The sequence below is a fragment of the Sardina pilchardus genome, chromosome 21 (assembly GCF_963854185.1).
Source record: "Sardina pilchardus chromosome 21, fSarPil1.1, whole genome shotgun sequence".
Classification (NCBI taxonomy): domain Eukaryota; kingdom Metazoa; phylum Chordata; class Actinopteri; order Clupeiformes; family Clupeidae; genus Sardina; species Sardina pilchardus.
Genome location: NC_085014.1, coordinates 21,330,067 through 21,350,112, shown reverse-complemented (window position 1 = coordinate 21,350,112; position 20,046 = coordinate 21,330,067). Strand labels below are relative to the sequence as shown.

Here is a 20,046-nt window from a genome sequence, read left to right as displayed (position 1 = left end):
GATCTGTGCAAAAGGGTGTGTGAGATCTGTGAACCCAATGAAAACGCATTTGCAAGAGATGACTTCTGCTGTGCAAAGAAGGTGTTCCTGAAGACCAAGTGGATCCCAGTGTCTTTAAGCAGCTCAAAGCAATCGAGAAAAACACAAATTGATAAATAATTAAATTGATTTATTTATGGAAGAATAGATGTGAATGACAGAAGGCTGACCAGATGGACCATATCTGTTGCAGGCTCATGTACTGTATGCTGTAATCAGACTGGCAACCAGCCTAAGAGTTGATATACTGTAGGGTTGAGGCCTGCTGTTGAAGGCAAACCTATATATGCCATGCACATTAGTAATCAAACCAAGCAGAGCATAATCACTTTCATGCTTAATTTCCGGAACGTATTAGCTACTGTAAGCCTCATACAGAGTCATTAACACATAATTTGTTCTATATATCAGGCAAATAAAAGCTAAGGAATGGATGATGGAAATGCAGATTGGAACAAGGCTCATGTGAACAACTGTGATTAATACCTGTTGCAGGTAATTGGAATCTGATCTGGATATTTAGTGTTGGTCAGATATGATGCTTATCACGCAGGTCAGCTCACAGTCCTGTGTGTAGTTGTGAGTATCACAAAGTATGATGTAGTCCGTTTAAATTTGAGTTTGTGCTCATAGATTGTTTAATTTGTGCTGGAGTTTTGGTCTACAGCTAGCTGGCAACCCACCTGAAAAAACATGCCAAAACATCAACAACAGTGGTGCTCTGACCTGAGTCACAGTGCTTCATAGCGCATATAGCCTGGCTGAATGGTGGGGTTGTTTATCTGTCCTCTACGTTGCCATATTCCATCAGAATACATTCGAAGATGTTCATAAAAAAATATACCTCAAAAAGACGAATGGTGGCTGTGTTGCTTTAAGATACGATTGCATTCGTGAAACATTGCGACACACTCCATATCAGCTTTGTCAGCTTTATGTGGAGATTTTGACCAGCTCGACTGACTTTAAATGCATTGTGTAAGACCACTGGCAGGCACGGTGGAGTCAACAGGCTTATTAGGACCCGTCATCCGATGCACATAAGAGGATTGGATACGACACTCTTATCTGGGTGGTTTATGTAAACTTGCTTTCCTTGTTGGACAGGGATAATACTGTACACATCGCTGTTAATGGCTTTGTGTACAAGACACTTGCTCTTAACAAAAGGCCCTTTTGCACTGTAGGGACTTTTTGCAATTCTTAGAACATGTAGTTTCTAGAACCCCTTTTTTCGCCCTTTTTTACAATATGTCATTCTATCTAGTTCATATTTTCCTCTTCATGGATGAATGTTGTTTGTTTATCCATGTTAAATAATCAAAAAAAATGTTTATTGCTGAATGAAATGTTGGAATGGCAAATTGACATTTCAGACATTATTCTGTGTAATAGTGCCTGTGTAATGTTGGTCTTGAGTTGGAACACAATTACAGATTGACTTAAAGTCTCTCAGAGAGTCTATGTCCCTTACATTACAGAGGATCATGGACAGTGGGTACAGAGATCAAGTCTCTACAGGATCAAGTGTATTTGAACTTAAACATCAGACCACATCTCCTCGTTTTTTCTGATGTTCTCCATGATTGATTTGAAGGGGTGAAGCCAGGCATGAAAAACATGCCAGAGCGAATGCTTTTATGATGGCGACAAACAAACCCGGCTAGCAGCGTAATGAATGCGATGGGCATGCGCGGTGTCTTCTCAGTCCCAGGAGGAGTGCTCATATCTGGAGTATTAGATGACAGGCGTTGTTGGCACTCATGATGTGACATCTGAAAGAATGACAAATGTGTTTGTTGTGAAAGGTGAAATATGATCCACTACCGTCTGTTGTCGACAGAGATGAAATGTTGTCTCGAGATCAGACATAATTCTGCAGTCTAAAGAAGCGACATCAAAAGTCTGTTTAATAAGTACTTTAGTGCCGCCACTCTACTCCACATCTTCATTACTTGCTTCAGTTTAGTGTTTTAGTGGCTATTTTACATTTAGCTGAATAGCATTTACTGTACAAGCAAAATATATTTGTCCGACAGTCTCATGTATGCCAATGGGAATTTGATCATGGCCAGGTTTCTATTTTTTTAACAATTTAACTGTGATGTCCTTGATATGTACAGTAAATGTGAAACATGAAAAGTGCATAAGGGAAAAAAGACACTCTCCAAATCCGATAAGAACTGTTGTTAACAAAGAGGGATCCTCTGTAGTGCATCTCTTTCTCGGCATTTTTAATTGCACTGATGGCAATAGTGTTTTTTATGATTGATGAAATGATAAGGATGTTTACTTTAGATCTGAAAAGCTTGATTGTTGTTTTCCGCCTGACATCATTTTCCTCCATCTTAATTTCCCTCCATCTGCCTGTAATTTGACATGCAAACCTGTTATTTATGAAACTAATGAAATAATGGCTCCACTCATCCTGTGGAGAATAAACAATGGCGACTCTCTAAGCTGTATGTTTTCCGCTGTTCTATTATATTGCATTTCTGAAGGTAATTTTGCTATGGATTTGCCTCCATTTTTGAAAATGAATGGTCTCTACAAATAGATGTTATATAACACCCTAGTATTGTTTAGCCTCTGGGAGTTCCCTTATCCCAAAGTCAAATACGGTTCTTCCACACAGAGACAGAGTGAGTGAACAGAGAATCAATAGAGCCTCATTGGAGCCTCTCTGTACCTCCTCAGTTACAGTACATGAGCAGATGAATGACGTGAGCTGATAACTGCATGGTTAATAATTTAATTGTGCCCCAGCAACATTTTCTCTACAAAGAAGGGTTTTTTTTGACAAATTAACTTTTATCAACCACCCTTCTTATGTCCATTCCCCCCTCTCTCTCTCTCTCTCTCTCAATTTCAATTTAATTGTCAATGGAGCTTTATTGGCATGACAAAAAATAAAATTTGTATTGCCAAAGCATTTCTTATAGTACATATAAAATAACAACTATATAATTACAATTAACGATCTCTCTCTCTCTCTCTCTCTCTCTCTCTCTCTCTGTCTTGCTGTCTGTCTGTCTCTCTCTCTCTCTCTCTCTCTCTCTCTCTCTCTGTGACTGATCATAGGAAGGGCACCTTGCTGCTGAATAATGTGAATGCGATAATAGCCGCATTACTCATGGCTTTGGGGGAGACCGCGGGCTCTTTTGAGATGCTCATCATCGGTCGCTTCATCATCGGCGTGGACTCCGGTGAGTGTCCCTCTTATCCTGACCCAGTGACCCAACTACCCAACTGCCTCTCACCTCCCTTTGGTCTGTCCACTGCAAACGTTAATTACTACCTCAGTACGGCTCGTCATTTTTCAAATTAAAAGTCATTATATGAGGTGTAAGAATAAAGCCAGGAGGTAATTACACTTGATTGATGACATTTCCTTAATTGAATTTATGAGGATGGATTTTACTCTGTGAATGTGTACACGTTTGTCTTAATGTGCTTTGAAAATACGAGACCAAAAAACGGTGTCTGAAGTTAGACTTTATTTATTTTTTTACACACATACGCATTCAGTGATGCCATGTGGTCTCTTCTCACTCTTGTCCAAGATGGCAGACATTTCATGTAACTGTAAATGTCAAAGTAGCTGATGGAAAAAACTGATCATCCTGACAGTAATTTCAAGGTGGGTTTAGCTGGTGGCTTCGGCCACTAGGACGGATTGATATCTAATAATATCCTGTCCAGTAGGGCGAGTTAATGAGCCAAGCTGTGAGTAAGTGTCAGAGCTGGACAGCAAGTCAAATCTCTAGAATGAGACCATGGCACCCTTCAGTCCAGTGACAACACTTTCTATTTCTTGGCCAATTATGTCAGGAGGCTGATATCTCCAAATGGGACTTAATTAGATCTGTAATTGTCTTTTCTTTTCTTAGTTTTAGAATTAGAGCAATCTAACTACTCTTTCATATCAAAGATAATTGATCACAGACAGTTCCTCTAGGAATATACCCTTCAGGGGTGTCTCAGACAATTCTCTGGACAGTATGGTTTCATTGCCCTCACTTTGTTCGTTTGATCTGACAGGCCACCTCGCACCAGACTCTGTGTCAGGACAGGTCACAAGCATTAGTGTCTGGCCTGTCAGTGTCACTTTTGATGGCTCTTGACTCCCCCGTGTTCATATATATATATAATATATATGTGTGGGTGTAGGCCTATGATTGACAGTCCCTCCATGTGCACAGCAATGTTCACTGTCTTCTGTCCTCTGTCTGTTTGCTGTTTCCAGTTACATTAATTACATTCATTTCACACCCTTCAGCTGAGATTGTCGCTTATTGTAGAATTTTAAATGAATATTCATTCATCTGGATTGATGGTTGTAATGAATGGATATTGTGTCAGCGGTTAGACACCGCTGTTACTGGATCTTTTTACCATGTGGCTACTGTGCATGAGTAAGTAATCAATAGACTGTGATAGGCTCAAATATTGGGATATTGGGATATTTTTCTTTCTCCCAGTTTCAGTTTATCATTTTTAAATGCTCTGAGGTATGATCCTGTAGTTTTGACCCTCTATAAATGTGTAGGACTAATTTGCATTATGGGATTAACATTAATCCATTGCATCATTAATAATATTGATGGAACTATGATGGTTTGAATGACAACAGTAGCTACTAACGATGAAGCCAAGATGAGCCTAGGTGAGTAGGTGAGCCTTTTTAGTCTTTCAGCAGAAGTTATGTCGTACTGTATCAGCATGGTTCAACATTAATTTGTTCTAGAAACATCCCTGAAGAGGCTGTTAGTTCGAACTGCACTTGTAATTTGCCATAATGTGCTACTAATGCAGATGGTCAGACTAAAAAAATGCACCGATGAAAAAAAGTCGAACAAATAGAAAATGCAATGGCCCGTCCCGGCAGTCTAGACAGCATTGCTGTGGCCTAATCAAATGAAATTGTAACTCTAGCCATAACTGCTGCTTAGAGTACTAGCCCACCACAGTCTATTACAGTGAATGCACTGCTGGGAAAAGAGATTGCTGTAGCACAGTTGAATGAACACTTCATAATTGCCTTCAACGAATGGGCAGAAATTGCTGCCATTTCAACATTCATGTTGTCCTTACCTCTAAGGATTCAGACACCCATCTGCTTCCTAGTTGCTAAAGCATTACATTATATTACATTATCTCCCTCAACAATGGAATTCTCTTCTCTGATTGGCTGATGGGGTGGCCATTAACTTCGTATAACCTGCTACCTTTGAAGTAGTTCCCGTAACACACTTTAATATTAATTCGCCAAACTCGTTGCGAAGTTTAAATGAACTGTCACGTAGCATCCAAGCTGAAATACAGACGTGCAGAACCATAGTAACATTGTAGCATATGACGGAGGTGGATTGTAGCTAGTTGGATGCCATGTAGGCTATAAAAGTAGCGATCTGTCAAAGTTAAAGTTAATCAGAATCCTGGGATATGCCCGCTTGACAACGGGAGAGATAGAACTAACGACTGGCTTTTGGCCGTAGCAACCAGCCATTTAGAACTAACGACTGGCTTTTGGCCATAGCAACCATCCATTTAGAACTAGTAACGGCAGTTTTGTCCTGCAAGTAGAAAGTTGATATGTGGCGGAAAGTAGTCCCACAGTCAAGACAGTTTTAGCGATGTTAACGGACGCAACGGTGGAATAAAACTATGTTCTAAATATACAGGTTATGAATACAAACGGGAGATAAGCGGGATAACGGCCTTCGAGGTCGACCGGTTCGATGGAAATAATGGCACGGCGTGCTTCGCACGTCGCCGGAGTTCTAGACCTCCACCTAGCCATTATTTCCATCGAACCGGTCACCTCGTCGGCCGTTATCCCTTACTTACATTACATAACATTACATTTGGCTGACACTTTTTAAACCAAAGCGACTTATATCATGGTAAACATTTTAAGCTGTTTAAAACAATTCTAGCAGCAATTCTAAGAAAAAAAAAAAGAAAAGGTAGAGTGCAGTAAGAAAAAAGTGCATCAATGAGTGCAATTGTCCGGAAGGGGAATGCGGCATGGGAATGACCGCCTCCTAAAGCATCTCTTCCATGGGACACAAAGGGGGCGCTGACCGGACAGGAGTGCTGACCTGTTTGTTTCGCCCTCCTCCAGGGATCGCCCTGAGTGTCCTGCCCATGTATCTGGGGGAGATCTCCCCACGCCAGATCCGCGGCTCCATCGGCCAATTCAACTCCATCTTCATCTGCCTGGGAGTCTTCACGGGCCAGGTGCTCGGGCTGCCGGAGATCTTCGGACAGGTGAGGCATATACAGTATCACACCTTCCCTCCTCTTCCTCCCCATTGAGGCGCTCGCACATCCTCTCTCTGTAAAGCCTCTCATCTCTACACCTTCTCATGTCTCAGATGGCTGCCACTCGCCCTTGACTTGACATTGCACATGAACAGCTAAGAAGTAATGGAATGCTCGTTTGCCCTTGTGAAGCCATCTCCAGAGTCTCTCTCTCTCTCTCTCTCTCTCTCTCTCTCTCTCTCTCTCTCCCTCTCTCTCTCCCTCTTTCTTTTTTATCACTCCACCCCCTCCTCTCTTGATCTTCCTCTCTCTCACTTTCTCCCTCTCTTACACACTTTCTCTCTCTCTCTCTCTCTCTGACACACACACACACACACACACACACACAAACATACACACACACTTTTTCACCCTCTCTCCTTTCACTCCCTTTCCGTGTCAGCTTAACGAGGATGAGATGTCAGGCCACAGTCCTCCACAGGCTTGAATCCATCCGTACTGAGATGGTTCTTTACCTCCTCTGCATCTTAAACCATCCTGCTCCTTCGGACACACTCTCTGTGCCCAGCCCTCTTCCTTCTTCTTATTCTTCTGTCTTTATCTATTATGTGCTAAACCTCAATAAATGCTCCCCACAAGCACTCACAGACACACACTGACACACACACACACACACACACCCACACAAGCACAAGTATGCTTCTTTTTCTCATGGCATCACACACTGTTTGCATTTCACGCTGTGCGTCTTGCGAGATTTCCCCCATAGTGCCGCATAAATATTCAGTCAACAGTGTTGTACTGCCGGCTCCGTATCACTTGTGAATCACGCAATAAGACCTGCTGGGAATTTACCAAAGCTAGCAGTGTGCATTGTAGTTCTGGGTGTTTGTTGGGTTGTAGTGTTCCTTATAGTGTTTGAAGATAACGTTTGCTCTGTGGGACTCTGTGGGTGTCTGGTACAATTGTGGGAAGGTCTGTATTCTTCAGATTCTGCACCACTCTTGTTACTTTTGACAGGAAACCACACAGAGCCTACTGCACTATAGGCATTTGAAAATGTCTACAACGTAGTGAAATATGTATTGTAAGTATCTGCTCTGTCCAGTTTTAAGAGGCAGGGACATGTATTACATTTGTAAAATCGTCCTTCACATAAACTACTTCAGTTATGTTAACTGTTGTAGGTAGAATAGAATAGAATAGAATATATTATACTTTTTTGATCCCGTGAGGGAAATTCAGTTCTCTGCATTTAACCCAATTTAACCGAATTAGTGAACACACAGCACACAGTGAACACACAGTGAGGTGAATCACACAACCCAGAGCAGTGAGCTGCCTGCCCAACCAGCGGCGCTCGGGGAGCAGTGAGGGGTTAGGTGCCTTGCTCAAGGGCACTTCAGCCGTGGTGGACTGGTCAGGGATCGAACCGGCAACCCTCCGGTTACAAGCCCGAAGCCCTAACCAGTACACCACGGCTGAATCTCTTGAGTTTTCAATTCCACAGGAAGACATACAGGATCTGACATATTTCAGACTGTCTCAAGCCATTTCTCATGCAGTGCAGTTAGAAGTGGGACAAGGCTTGACACGGCATTGTGCCTGAATGGATGTGCCTTGTCCTACACCACCTGATCATAACATATGCTTCTGTCAAACGAAGTGCATGTTTCTGACCACCGTGCTGCTCTCTGCAAGGACATTGTGGGCTATTTTTAATTCCACCATGACATTCTCATGTAAGACGGCTTTCTGTCTTAACACATGCATAAGTTATAAGCAAACAGTGGTAGGGTCTGTGCATGTCACTACGTGTTCGGAATGTAGCTCCCTCATATGGGATGCTGTCATATTCTGGAGTGAGACCTATGTGAAGATTGTTTTTGTATTTGTGTGAGTGGCCAAGGCACATTTGGCACAGACAAAATTTAATCTCTCCCCTTCACTGCCAGTGTACAAAAAGGGACTCGGCCAGTGAAATTATGGGGAAGTGCACCTTCCCAGTCTGTGTCCAAACATCAATTGACCAGCAGACTCTCTTTAGTCGAACACTAATTAGTTGGAGTGGCTGTGCCCTGTTTTACCTGGTTTGTAAAATGTCAGCTGCTGGTAGGCTTGCTTTGGGCAATATGGCCTTCGGGATAGCCCTGGGGGCGTCGTTATTGGTGGTCCAGCTTTTGGGGTGCCTTTTAGCCCACAGGTCAGTGGCTGGGTTGGACGAGTCCACTCAGGATCATCAATTCTCACCATGTGTGTGCCCCCTTGCTGCAGTCCACAGGTGGAAACATTTGATGTGTGTGTGTGCGTGTGCGTGTGTGTGCGTGTGTGTGCGTGTGTGTGTGTGTGTGTGTGTGTGTGTGTGTCTGTGTGTGCGTGTGCGTGTGTGTGTGTGTCTGTGCGTGTGTGTGTGTGTGTGTGTGTGTGTGCGTCTGTGTGTGTGTGTGTGTGTGCACGTGTGTGCGTGTGTCTGTGTGTGTTCTCCCACACTAATCTTTACCTCACTCTTAGTAAATGCTCCATCTCCGTCACCCTGCATAATTGATCTGACACTTCATTAGCAGGCCATGGCAGTGTGTTAGAGATGTCAACGTTTTCAAGGGCACTTGCAACCCCCGAATCGCCTGCTAATCTCCCCACTATTAAGCCTTGCATGTGGAGTCCTTCCTAATTTTCTACGCCATAAGCTCCCATTCCAGGCTTCACTGGCAAAAACATAATGGCACTGCTCCACGAATGGCACAAATGACTCTGACTCAGTGACTGACACAAAGGTCTCTGACACCAGCTATCAGATTGCACAGTGTTCAATGACGCATTGAGGGTCAAGTTTTGAAAATCCTGAATCTGTGGCAATAGCTCCTATTCATCTAATATGTGTATAACTTTACCTGGCTTTGGGGTCTCTTTTCCATCCCCATTCTGTGAGAGTTTGAATAGAAATATATTTTATTGGCTGATGTATACATTATTAAATGGACACTGTGTAAGCCTAAGGAAATTTCATTGTGAAATTCTCCCATCTAGCGGTTGGGGATTATATCGCAGTCTATAGAGACTACGGTAGCCATCTCACGTCAAATTCAAAAACATAACTCAAAGATCTGCGACGAGACAAAACTGTTGCAGAGGTGTGAATTAAATGAAATTATCTTTTACTGTCTATGATTAAACGTTGCCAGCATTTGCAAGCCGTTGCAAAGCATTCAGGTTGTTGTAGCATAAGGTTCATCTCGTGAATCTACCAAGACAATTTCCCCTTGGGGATCAATAAAGTATCTATCTATCAATGGCCCTAGTTCCAGTCTCCTAGTTTTCTCCTACTTTTCTCTATTGTCGTTGCTTGTGTGTGATGCCAATAATAAAATAAAATAAAATATAAAGCTCACTTTCGGACACGTAAATTATTTCACTTTGCCTGTTAACCGAGCTAAGCACAATAGCTAGCTAGCAGTAGCACAGTACATAGAAAGTCAATGTGAAGGGCTAGTCAGGCTGGCTAGCTAGGTAGCTAAGGACTGTGGTTAAACTTGTTGTTGCAAACTAACCTGAAATAACATAAAACCGAAACTTCCCCATTGTCGTTACTTGTGTGTGATACCAATAAAACACACTTTCAGACACAATAAACCATTTTATTTAGCCTGTTAACCGAGCTAGCGAGCTAACGTTTGCACCAAAGGCGTTAGCAGCTAATGGGTAGGGATGTTCGCTAGCTAAGCTAGCGGTTTTGTACACGCAACCTTACAAGTTGGTTACAGCTCCTCGAGTCACGGTAAAATGTCATGTTTGGTACATAGTTAATTTAGATACACTTATGAGGTGGGTGCTTGCGTTTCTTTACGAATCTGCAGTCTTAATTGGCCGAAATGTCCGTCTTCACGCTGCTTCTCTGTGTAACGTGAAACGCGTTTTCCCCAGCGGTATTAACAGGTAGTGTGTCCCTCTCGGCCGTTCATACACCGGAAAGACATGGAAGTCTTCCACTGATCTATAAAGAATACTATTCTTTATAGATCAGTGAAGTCTTCCGGTAACGTCCCTTTCAATGTAAATGCCGGGAAGTGATTCTTCGGCCATGAGGACAAGTCAGATCATTGGCATATGTTATTTTACACCAAAGAGGATCTATTTATGAATGAAGACGTTGATTTGAGGTACTAAAACACTCAAAATCCTACATAATGTACCTTTAATGTTATAAAATGTATTTAATATTACTACAGATTATTCACAGTGTTTTTCTTGATAGCTTGACAGAAAATGACAGAAAGACATGAAATTGCTAAATGTATTTTTATGGAATACATCATCCGTAAATACCTTGATAGATACAGTAGATACTTTACTTGTCATGCTCTCGCCACGTGAGTATGAGGAGAATGAAATAATAACTCAGGTCTCATAACTGACCAACTACTATAGTGATAGTAGGCCCTATCCTTCCTGAAAACAAAAAGAAAATAAATGAATAAAGATAGATAAATAAATAAAAAACAAATCAGAGCGTCTCAGAATAGCAGCACGTATAGGTAAAGTGCGGTGCTATTTCTTGAGATGACTCAAAGGCATGGCAATGTGGAGGAGTTTATCAGTGTGGAGGAGTTTATCAGTTCCCTTCACCATTATGTTATGCAGAACTTATTATTCTATATATTATAACTATATATGTTATACTATACTTTTTACATCGTCATTGGCCAAATTGTGACCTACAAAAGGCCCTGTATTGTACGAGAGAACTGATGCAGAATTCAGTCATCTACAGTACCTCAGAGGTCTTCAGGTCAGACATCCTTCTTTTGGAAAAGCCCTGTGTATGAGATCCGTTATACTGAGGCAAAATTAGCTGTATGTTGAGGTCAGGACATCTGAAAGGAACAGGAACAGATAACTGAATTTTGTAGGTCATTTTGTTTCAAATTCTGGTTCAAATGACACACCTCATCCATTGAACCCTTACTGAACCCCTTTGAACAACCACATCATTTCTGACACAGAGGTCAAACACCATCAGGAATGGGGGTATAACATACAGCTAGATTATGGTTTGGTGTGTACCTCAGTTCTGAAGTCACAGTTCAGTTAAATCTCGGAATGGTAAGCCTGTAGGCGCTGCAAGCCTAACATTTACAGACAATATTGCTGATGTGCAACAGGACTAGCGTTTGGCGTCAAATGTTTTTTTGGCGTTAATTGGCTAAACTGATGTATGGTCCTCGACTTAGTATGTTTGTGTGAGAACTTGAATTTGAAGCATAGTACACATGCAAAAAAGCCTATTGATAACTGGTAAAGTTTGAATTCGGTACATTTGGTACACATCAGTATTGAACGTTTTGCACCTAAATTGTTTGTTGTTCCTTTACTCCCCTTATCAGTAACTCAAATTGGGAGACAGAATGAAAGTGTAAATAATGAAAGAACACCAATGTTTATAGATTTTGAGTCAGAGCGGTTGGTCGATACCATCTGAGACGTGAACGTAAAAGCACTTGGTATTACAATGTAACAACTATATGTAGGACCCACAAATACAGGGTGCAAGTACAATGCTAGTACATGCTAGTACATGTTGTTACACAGGTTGTACCATTGTACCTAATTAGGTAGATACACTGTAACAGCGACACATTAAAATAAAGTGTTACCCAGTTATTTGACTTACTTTTTTACATGAAGACTAGATTGACTTTTAAAGTTCATTGCTTTGTATCTGTCGCCAAATCCATTTGGAGGCCGGAACGGGTGGCCGGAAACAGTTCCTATGATTCGGTGGCATTTATCAAAGAAGTGGCCTGTGGACTGTCAGCCATTGCCTACTCACAGGGACTTCATAAATCACCTCCTGTGTCACCTCGACCTGTGCTGTAGCTTTGCAGCTCTGAATCTGGGAGGAAATAGCAAGGGCTAAAAAATGTGAACTTTGCAGAAATATCACACCTTGACAGAAACAACCGGAGGTGTTTTATTAATCTGTTGGTTAGTGATTATCTTCTCCAAGGAAGACTGCCTTCCACCCGCTGCATCGACAGAGCTCCGAAAGAGCACACGTCGGCCTTGCGGAAGTTTAAGCTCGCAGCGCTTGTCAGTCTGATGTCATTCGGTCAGTGAATGTCTCGCAGGTCCTTAGTTGCCAGCCTGTCTCCACAACAGCCAGTGGAGACCGTGGCCGTACGTCATTCAGTGTGCCAGGGATCAGTTAGTCTTCGCTGTTTGAGCCAAACATTCTCTAGTGTGCTGGTGACAAAGGCGGAAGTTGTGTTGACTGCCTTGCAAGTCTGCACGTGTACAGTAGTATTTCCTTTAGTCGCTGACCCTGGCAGTAACGTATTTGGCAGTAACATCTAATCCTCGTCCCTGTGCTAGCAGGGCAGCCAATTTTTCACCACCGGGAGACAGTTAGCAAACCTCTGGTAGTAGGCACTTTGAATATTTCTCAATTTTCTGTCGTGACCGGAAACCGTGTCTCTCTGTTTGGACACACACACACACACACACACACACACACACACACACACACACACACACACACACACACACACCTTTTCCTCTCCCCACTAAATTCCCAGCAGATTGCACAGGTTAATGAAATGGCGGGGTGAGCCAAGGGAGGAAAGGTGCAGACTGCAGGGCAATCTGCTGATATAGTTATGAAGAGTAATTGTCAAAAAGCGTGACATTTCACATTGAATTTTTCCTGAAGGCGTGTGTGTGTGTGTGTGTGTGTGTGTGTGTGTGTGTGTGTGTGTGTGTGTGTATGTATGTGTGTGTGTGTGTGTGTGTGTGTGTGTGTGTGTGTGTGTGTGTGTGTGTGTGTGTGTGTGTGTGTGTGTGTGTGTGTGTGTGTGTGTGTGTGTGTGTGAAAGAGAGAGAGAAAGAGAGAGAGAGAGAGAGCGAGAGAGAGAGAGAGAGAGAGAGAGAGAGAGAGAGAGAGAGAGAGAGAGAGAGAGAGAGAGAGAGAGAGAGAGAGAGAGAGAGGGGGGGTTTGAGGGAGTTGTGTGGTTTGAAGGTTGAAGGTGGATGATGTTTCTGAAAGCTGATAGCAGAGAAGGTGGAGTGGGAAAAGTGACAGGTGGCTGATGACTGACTGACTGACTGACTGGGTGCCACACATCTCATCAACACACACAATTCTCATTTCCCTGTTTCTCCTCCACTGTGAACATCAGAACCTTCCCCTTAACTGAAGCCTTATTTCATCCTTCCTCCTTATTGTGTCTCTCCAAAGATCGCATTTGCCATGAAAGAACCTGCTGCTTCCTGATGCTCCTTATAGCACCATATCTATCTATCTATCTACAGTATCTATCTATCTATCTATCTATCTATCATCTCTTCACACATTCTTATACTTCTTTACAATGCTAGTAGACCATTTACCACTGTCAGTGGCAACAGGGTTTGTGTCTCTGATTTATACTTCTTTTCTTTTTTTTTTTATCCCATGAGGGAAATTTGGTCTCTGCATTTATCCCAATTCGTGAATAAGTGAACACAGTGAGGTGAAGCACACACTAACCCAGAGCAGTGAGCTGCCTGCCCAACAGCAGCGCTCGGGGAGCAGTAAGGGATTAGATGCCTTGCTCAAGGGCGCTTCAGCCGTGGACTGGTCGGGGATCGAACCGGTAACCCTCCGGTTACAAGCTCGAAGCCCTAACTAATACTAACCAGTATTTACATCTTTCATATCACTCCTCAAGTAGTCCAGTCTCTTCTTGCAATAGAACTCAACTCAAAAGTGAAAGAATGTTTGATTCAAGTTCAGCGTGTGCTGAGAAACTTGTCTTTCAGCAAAAGCCGAAGCGAGATAGTAACAAATGAACGTAAAGAGACATCATGTAGAGTTTGTTTGTTTGTTTGTTTTGGGAAGTAGCCGTATAATAATCGGGGTAATGTATGGAACCCCGGTCATTATGAGGAAAATAAGTCCCTTCACGGTGAGGCAAAACCTTGTCCCTGTCAGGACTTACTTATTTTCCCAATAAGGACCGGCGCTCCATACATTATCCCTTACGTATTTCATAGATCTATCTGATCCAGTTATACTAAATAAACACACTGTTCTGCAATGCTTTTCCTGTTAAACATGTCAAACTGCTGGATAGCACGTGCTGTCAGAACAGTAATGGAACTGTCATCTCATCAAGCAGGCCACAGGTATTAGTGAGGTTCTCAGGTAGGCACGCAAGCGCATCCCTTTGCCTTCTCTTCCTCTTATTATTTTAAATGAGATCATGAAAGTGTGTGTGTGTGTGTGTGTGTGTGTGTGTGTGTGTGGGTGGAGGGGGTTATCTTGACTGCTCCATTTCACACCGTTCTCTCTTCTCCTCATTTTGTTAATCTCCACCGTTTGCCTCTTGCAGTATTAATGAAGATCCATGCACAGGGTGAGGAGGATTGTGTGTGTGTGTGTGTGTGTGTGTGTGTGTGTGTGTGCGCGCGCGTGTGTGTGTGTGTGTGTGTGTGTGTGTGTGTGTGTGTGTTGGGGGTGAGAGAGGTGGTTGGCAGAAGTTACGCCACCCCTCTCCCTCCCACGCACTTTTCATATCATGTGCCCCGCAGCCATCGCGAGGAGCATGGCAGATTCCCTGTCCCCCTGTGTCACTGTGTAATGAGACCATTCCCAACCCCAGTGTGATCTCTAATGACACCACTGCGGCAGCAGAAACCGCTACCCGAAATGGAACAGTCCCTCTTTATCACGGCATCACATTCCTCCTCTCCCTCCCTCCTCCTCACACACTTAAATACAGAAATCGTTTGTTGTTGTTGTTGTTGCATAGTTGGGATGGGGGATGGGGTTGCACGATTGTGTGACCACCACGGAGGGGTGGGTGTTGGCAGTGGGCGCTTGCTGGTCTTTCTTCGAGCCGGTTGTTTCTGGAGCAGAGGGGAGAGTCTATCAATGCCTTTTAAGTGATTAATGATTCTTTGGGGCTACCCGTTGTTTCCTAATTGGATTGTTTTATCAGCATGCCAAGTCTAGATGAGAGCGAGCCAGCTCACCCTGTTGGCCCACCCTCAGTGCCTACCGCTGAATAGCCCTTTGACTACGCAGCAGAAATCCATTAGTTTAATAAACAGAGGCCTGAAAGTGTGTGTGTGTGTGTGTGTGGGGGGGGGGGTGTGCCAGTATGTCTATCTACTTTATTTTTTTTCACTCTTTTTCCCAGATATGAGGAGGTGTGTCAAGTGTGAACATTCAATTTGCATGTTTTGTGTGTGTGTGTGTGTGTGTGTGTGTGTGTGTGTGTGTGTGTGTGTGTGTCCACATGTCATTGGACAATCCCAAAACCAAAAGACAAAATTCATCTTCTGTTTTATAGTGACATCTGTCTCAGTTTATGCTTGTAATTTGTAAATAACTTGGTTACACTTCACAACTTGGTCACACTTCACAGCCTTCGTGTCAATTGACACTATTGCTTTTGTCCTTCACAACAACTGAATTCGACCAAGGGCTTTCACCTCTTCCATTGTACACAAAGAGGCAGAAATTACAATTCACCTCTGTACGTTCAGCTCTATCCTCCAATGGAATCAATAGATAATGACTTTAAAAGGGTCCATGTAAGAGGGCTATAATGGTTGTAGTCCAGTTAGGCTTCTCTACTTTCTTCTTTCGGCTGCAAGGCAAATGAATTTATTGACCTTGTAAACCACCTCCATAGTACTCTCCTGAAAGGATTAATGTGTGACACAATTGAGTTCAATTTGCTCCACAATTACCTTGCTGTGCTGGCCGGTCTCTCCTTTCGTTCTTTCCTTCATGTGGGTCTCTGTGGAAAGAAAATGGTGGATTTCAGTAGCAAGCTTCTGCTGTTGCCTTCACCAGTGTAAATGTGCGAGCGCAGATTCACCAACACTAATGTTTACAGTCATTTGCACAGGACAGGTTTTTTTATGCAAGTTAAAAGAAGCAAAACCATATTACTGCCATATTAACTGCCCCCATGTATTAACCTCATAGCTGCAGAAAGTTTACAAAATCAATGTATAAGCGGCGGCTAATAGTTGGGAAAGTATGGTAAGCTGTGGAATTGATTTATTAACATGCAGGTAGCGCTCCATTCAAATATTCACCCATAATTCCCCTGGACCCCTGAATGTCAGCTCCTGTAGATAGAATTCAGGAAAGGCTGCCAGATTAACCATCAGCATAATCTACGTCCAGATTACTTTTGTCATATGCTAGCGTCTTTTTTTTATGTGCCTCATATACATTAATATACTATATAATATATGTTTTTGCACTGATGATGGTCTGAATGGGACAGCAAGCATTTTGCACTAGGGTAGCACTTCACACTCCTCACTTGTTGGATTAAACTTGCATCGGCAACATTGGTGTGTGAGTTCTCTTTTTGACTGAAGGACTGAGATACTCTTGGAACTAACGCACCCACCAGGCCGTGAGTCGCAATACCCTGTTTGCCTATACCTACTGTACTATCTATATGGAATTGTATTGTAAAGGATCTTTGGTGCTTACCACTGAGTTACCACATTTGTATTCAGCTCAAAGTCTTCTTGCTTGTTCTGTTTGTGATTCGGTGTCAAAGTGTGCTGTTGTTGGATGATGCTAGATGAGCATCTATGTGGGGCGGCGGCACTTTGCACGCGCGTAATGTTTGTGACAGCGCATGGCCGTGTTTATCCGTTCTCAAATGAATATTGCATGGCATAATCATGATGTTGTCATGTTTGTAATTGTCTCAGGTTGTCACGACAACTGAGATGACAGTGACTCCAGCATCTCTGTTGGTTCCTTCTCCACTGCATTGGCCTTGGTAGAACTAGTCTCATATGTGGGTTGGGCTGTCCTTAGATGAACCGCAGTTGGTTCATAACCACTCCTTTGAGGATAGGATCTGCATCTGCATGCATGTAATGGAACTGAAGTGATTGATGATCACAGTGGATATGGCAAATTAGCACTAATAGGGGCTGCTGCGCTAACAGTTTGTTGTATTGCTGTTTATTATTATTAGTTTTTTTTTGTGTGTAGTTCATTCTCTGGCCTTCATCTAAACTAGATCAGTGTTATCATTAGAGAGTTGTGGTGTTTATCAGCACTTTTTAAATTGGACTGGGACAGCCAGCACTAGGGAGGGAGGTGAAAGGGAACGGACTAAGCCGTATGAGCTGCTGCTGCGCCTCATCCTCGTCTTGTTTATGTGTGTTTCAGTGCCTAATGTGCTGAGGACCAGAGAGCAGTGGACAATGCTTTAGGCATCTCCTGCTTGCGTGCTGTATGACCAATGAACAGGAGGAGATAGTGGCCTGGGGGAGAGGAGTGTGAGCTCTCCTCATCTTCCTCCTCCTCCTGCTCCTCTTCCTCTTCCCCCTTTGCAGTATATTTAACTGTTTGAGTAGTTATACAATGCACGTTTAGAAATGATATTCTACTTGGTGACATCTCTGCATTACCTGCTAACACATGCAGTAAGTGCATTGTCTCGTAAAACATGTTTCCTTCTGTTACCAGAGGGCTGCGTCCTCTGTTGTCCTTTAACTCATATCTGTCGCTTGAATTCATCGTTACATGAAATTGAATGTGCTCGTACTCCTGAAAAGACGTCTGCATTTTTATTTATGTATATATCCTTTTTTTTTTTTACCATGTGAATCCCATTGAGATCTTACCATACATCTCTTGTTCAAGGGAGCCCCGTGTCTTAGCTTGAGAAAAAGAAAAGAAAAAAAGACTCTAGTAGATAATCTCACAGCTCTGTGTAAGTGATACGCTGTGGCCAGGGAATAATTATGTAATTAAAGCACGCTTGGGAATGGGCACTCTCTCAAGCCGAGCACACCGATGAGATTAAAGTGTCAGCCTGACCATGTAACATCTTGCAGCAGCACAGATACAATAGCTCTGCAATAGCGCTATAGTGGTCGTGGTGGTTCAACACTGATTCCTTGGCTCGCTGCCCAGTCGCAAAAAACTGTGGTGAGTCATCCACTGGTTTTACCTCAAGGCAGAATCAATGAACGTAATGTTGTGTTTTCCTTTGTTTTAGGGAGGGAATAATGCAACACCGCTTCACTTGCAGTAGATATTTTAACACTTTTGTGTTAGACAGACATTTACAGGGCGGTGGTAGTGTAGTGGTTAAGGAGCTGGGCTAATGTAGCATGCAGTAGCCTGAAAGTTGTCAGTTCAATTCCCGGCTTCCACCATTGCGCCCTTGAGCAAGGCACTTAACCCCAAGTAGGTCCGGGGACAATGTAATGTAATCCCTTGTAGCATGTAAGTCACTTTGGAATAAAAAAGTGTCTGCTAAATGTAATGTATTATAATGTAATACAGGATATGTATACGAATAGCTCCATGCGGCAGCTTTGCAAACTGCAGAGAAGGAAAGAAAATAATGACGTACTTCAGTCTTGCTCCCTGTTAGTATGTATTGTACATAGTATAACATGTATTGTTGCAGTAATTACCTAAGGTCAGCAGTGTAGCTGATGTTATTCCTTATAGTTGCTTGGGGTAAGAGTGTCTTCTCAGTGAATACAAGGAAATGTAAAAGCTTCCCTGCGGCTATTTATTCTGACTCATTAGGTCACCATGTAACTGTTAGTGTAGATAGCAGAAATGAATGCCCTTAGGGCACTTACAAGGCACGTGAGTTGCCCAATAACTGGACAACTGTTCAGGAGACCAGAGTGAGTGGGGATGTCTTGAGGAGATGTTTCCTTATCTCTCCTCTGTGAAATCAAACAGATCTACAGTGTAAATACTAAAATGTATGGGCTATTCATATGATGATGCACAAGGTCTGCATACATGTCCAGAAATGTACAAAGTTACAAGTTGCAAAGATATTTGAATAACTGCTCTCCATTTTTCACTCAATCTTTTGAAGGGAGAGGCTATTTTTGAAGGGATGGCATATACCCTTTGCATAGATTGCATGTCACTTCTGGGTCTGTGAGTGGACTCCGTGAAGTGTTTGCGGGAGATAGAATGATTGCATGATTGAATAGCTCCTAATGAGACTGAAATTGCCATTGTTCGCTAGGAAATCATCTGCGCGTTATCCTTCATTATTTCAGCTCCTGCCTCCTGGCCGTAGTGTCCAGCTCATCAGTGCCCCGGAATCTCTTTTGCTCATTTGCTTTTCAGCACATTCCACCCACGCCGGAGAGACTCTCCAAGTCTGTGCCGGAGACTCGCCCGGCGCTCCTCATGCAGATTTCGAGCATTCGTCATTCCGGACCATCCGCGACTAGCGCAGACCCGGCCCTGGCATTCCGAGAGCGCTTCTTGAGCATTTTTTTTGCATGTGGAATCCCGGACCAGCTCTTTTTTTCGTTCACATCACGTCCATCCCTCCCGTGCACTTGATCTCAGCAGCCACACACACACATACACACATACACACACACACACACACACACAAACAAATACACACACAAGCAAATACACACACACACACACACACACACACACACACACACACAAACAGAGCCAAGAGCCATCGGATTTGGAGGAAGTGGCTGCTGCCCAGCCACTCGGCACTGAAGGCTTGGGAGAACAAACGTGAGAGATTCTGGGCCCAGAACCCTTGCTCTCCTGCTTCACCAGACGCAGGCAGAGAGGCAGAGAGGCAGAGGATGGAGGCATGGGCAGCGGGCAAGACGAGTGAGGGCCTTTTGTGTAAGGAGATTAGGAGGGCTGAGATCCAGAGCAGCTACGCTATTTCAAGACTATTTCTTGCTTCAAATGGCACA

At 43.2% G+C, this 20,046-nt stretch overlaps 1 protein-coding gene across 5 annotated transcripts in view; it reads left to right on the top strand.

Annotated features, from left to right (window-relative positions):
- slc2a9l2 (solute carrier family 2 member 9, like 2) overlaps positions 1-20,046 on the top strand; it is a 145,007-nt gene that overhangs the window by 35,368 nt on the left and 89,593 nt on the right. For all 5 annotated transcript variants that reach the window (XM_062524337.1, XM_062524338.1, XM_062524336.1 and 2 more), the window contains exons 5-6: positions 3,121-3,245; positions 6,167-6,312. In XM_062524337.1, coding sequence (XP_062380321.1) covers positions 3,121-3,245; positions 6,167-6,312 — 271 coding nt within the window. The remainder of the gene's footprint in view (positions 1-3,120; positions 3,246-6,166; positions 6,313-20,046) is intronic.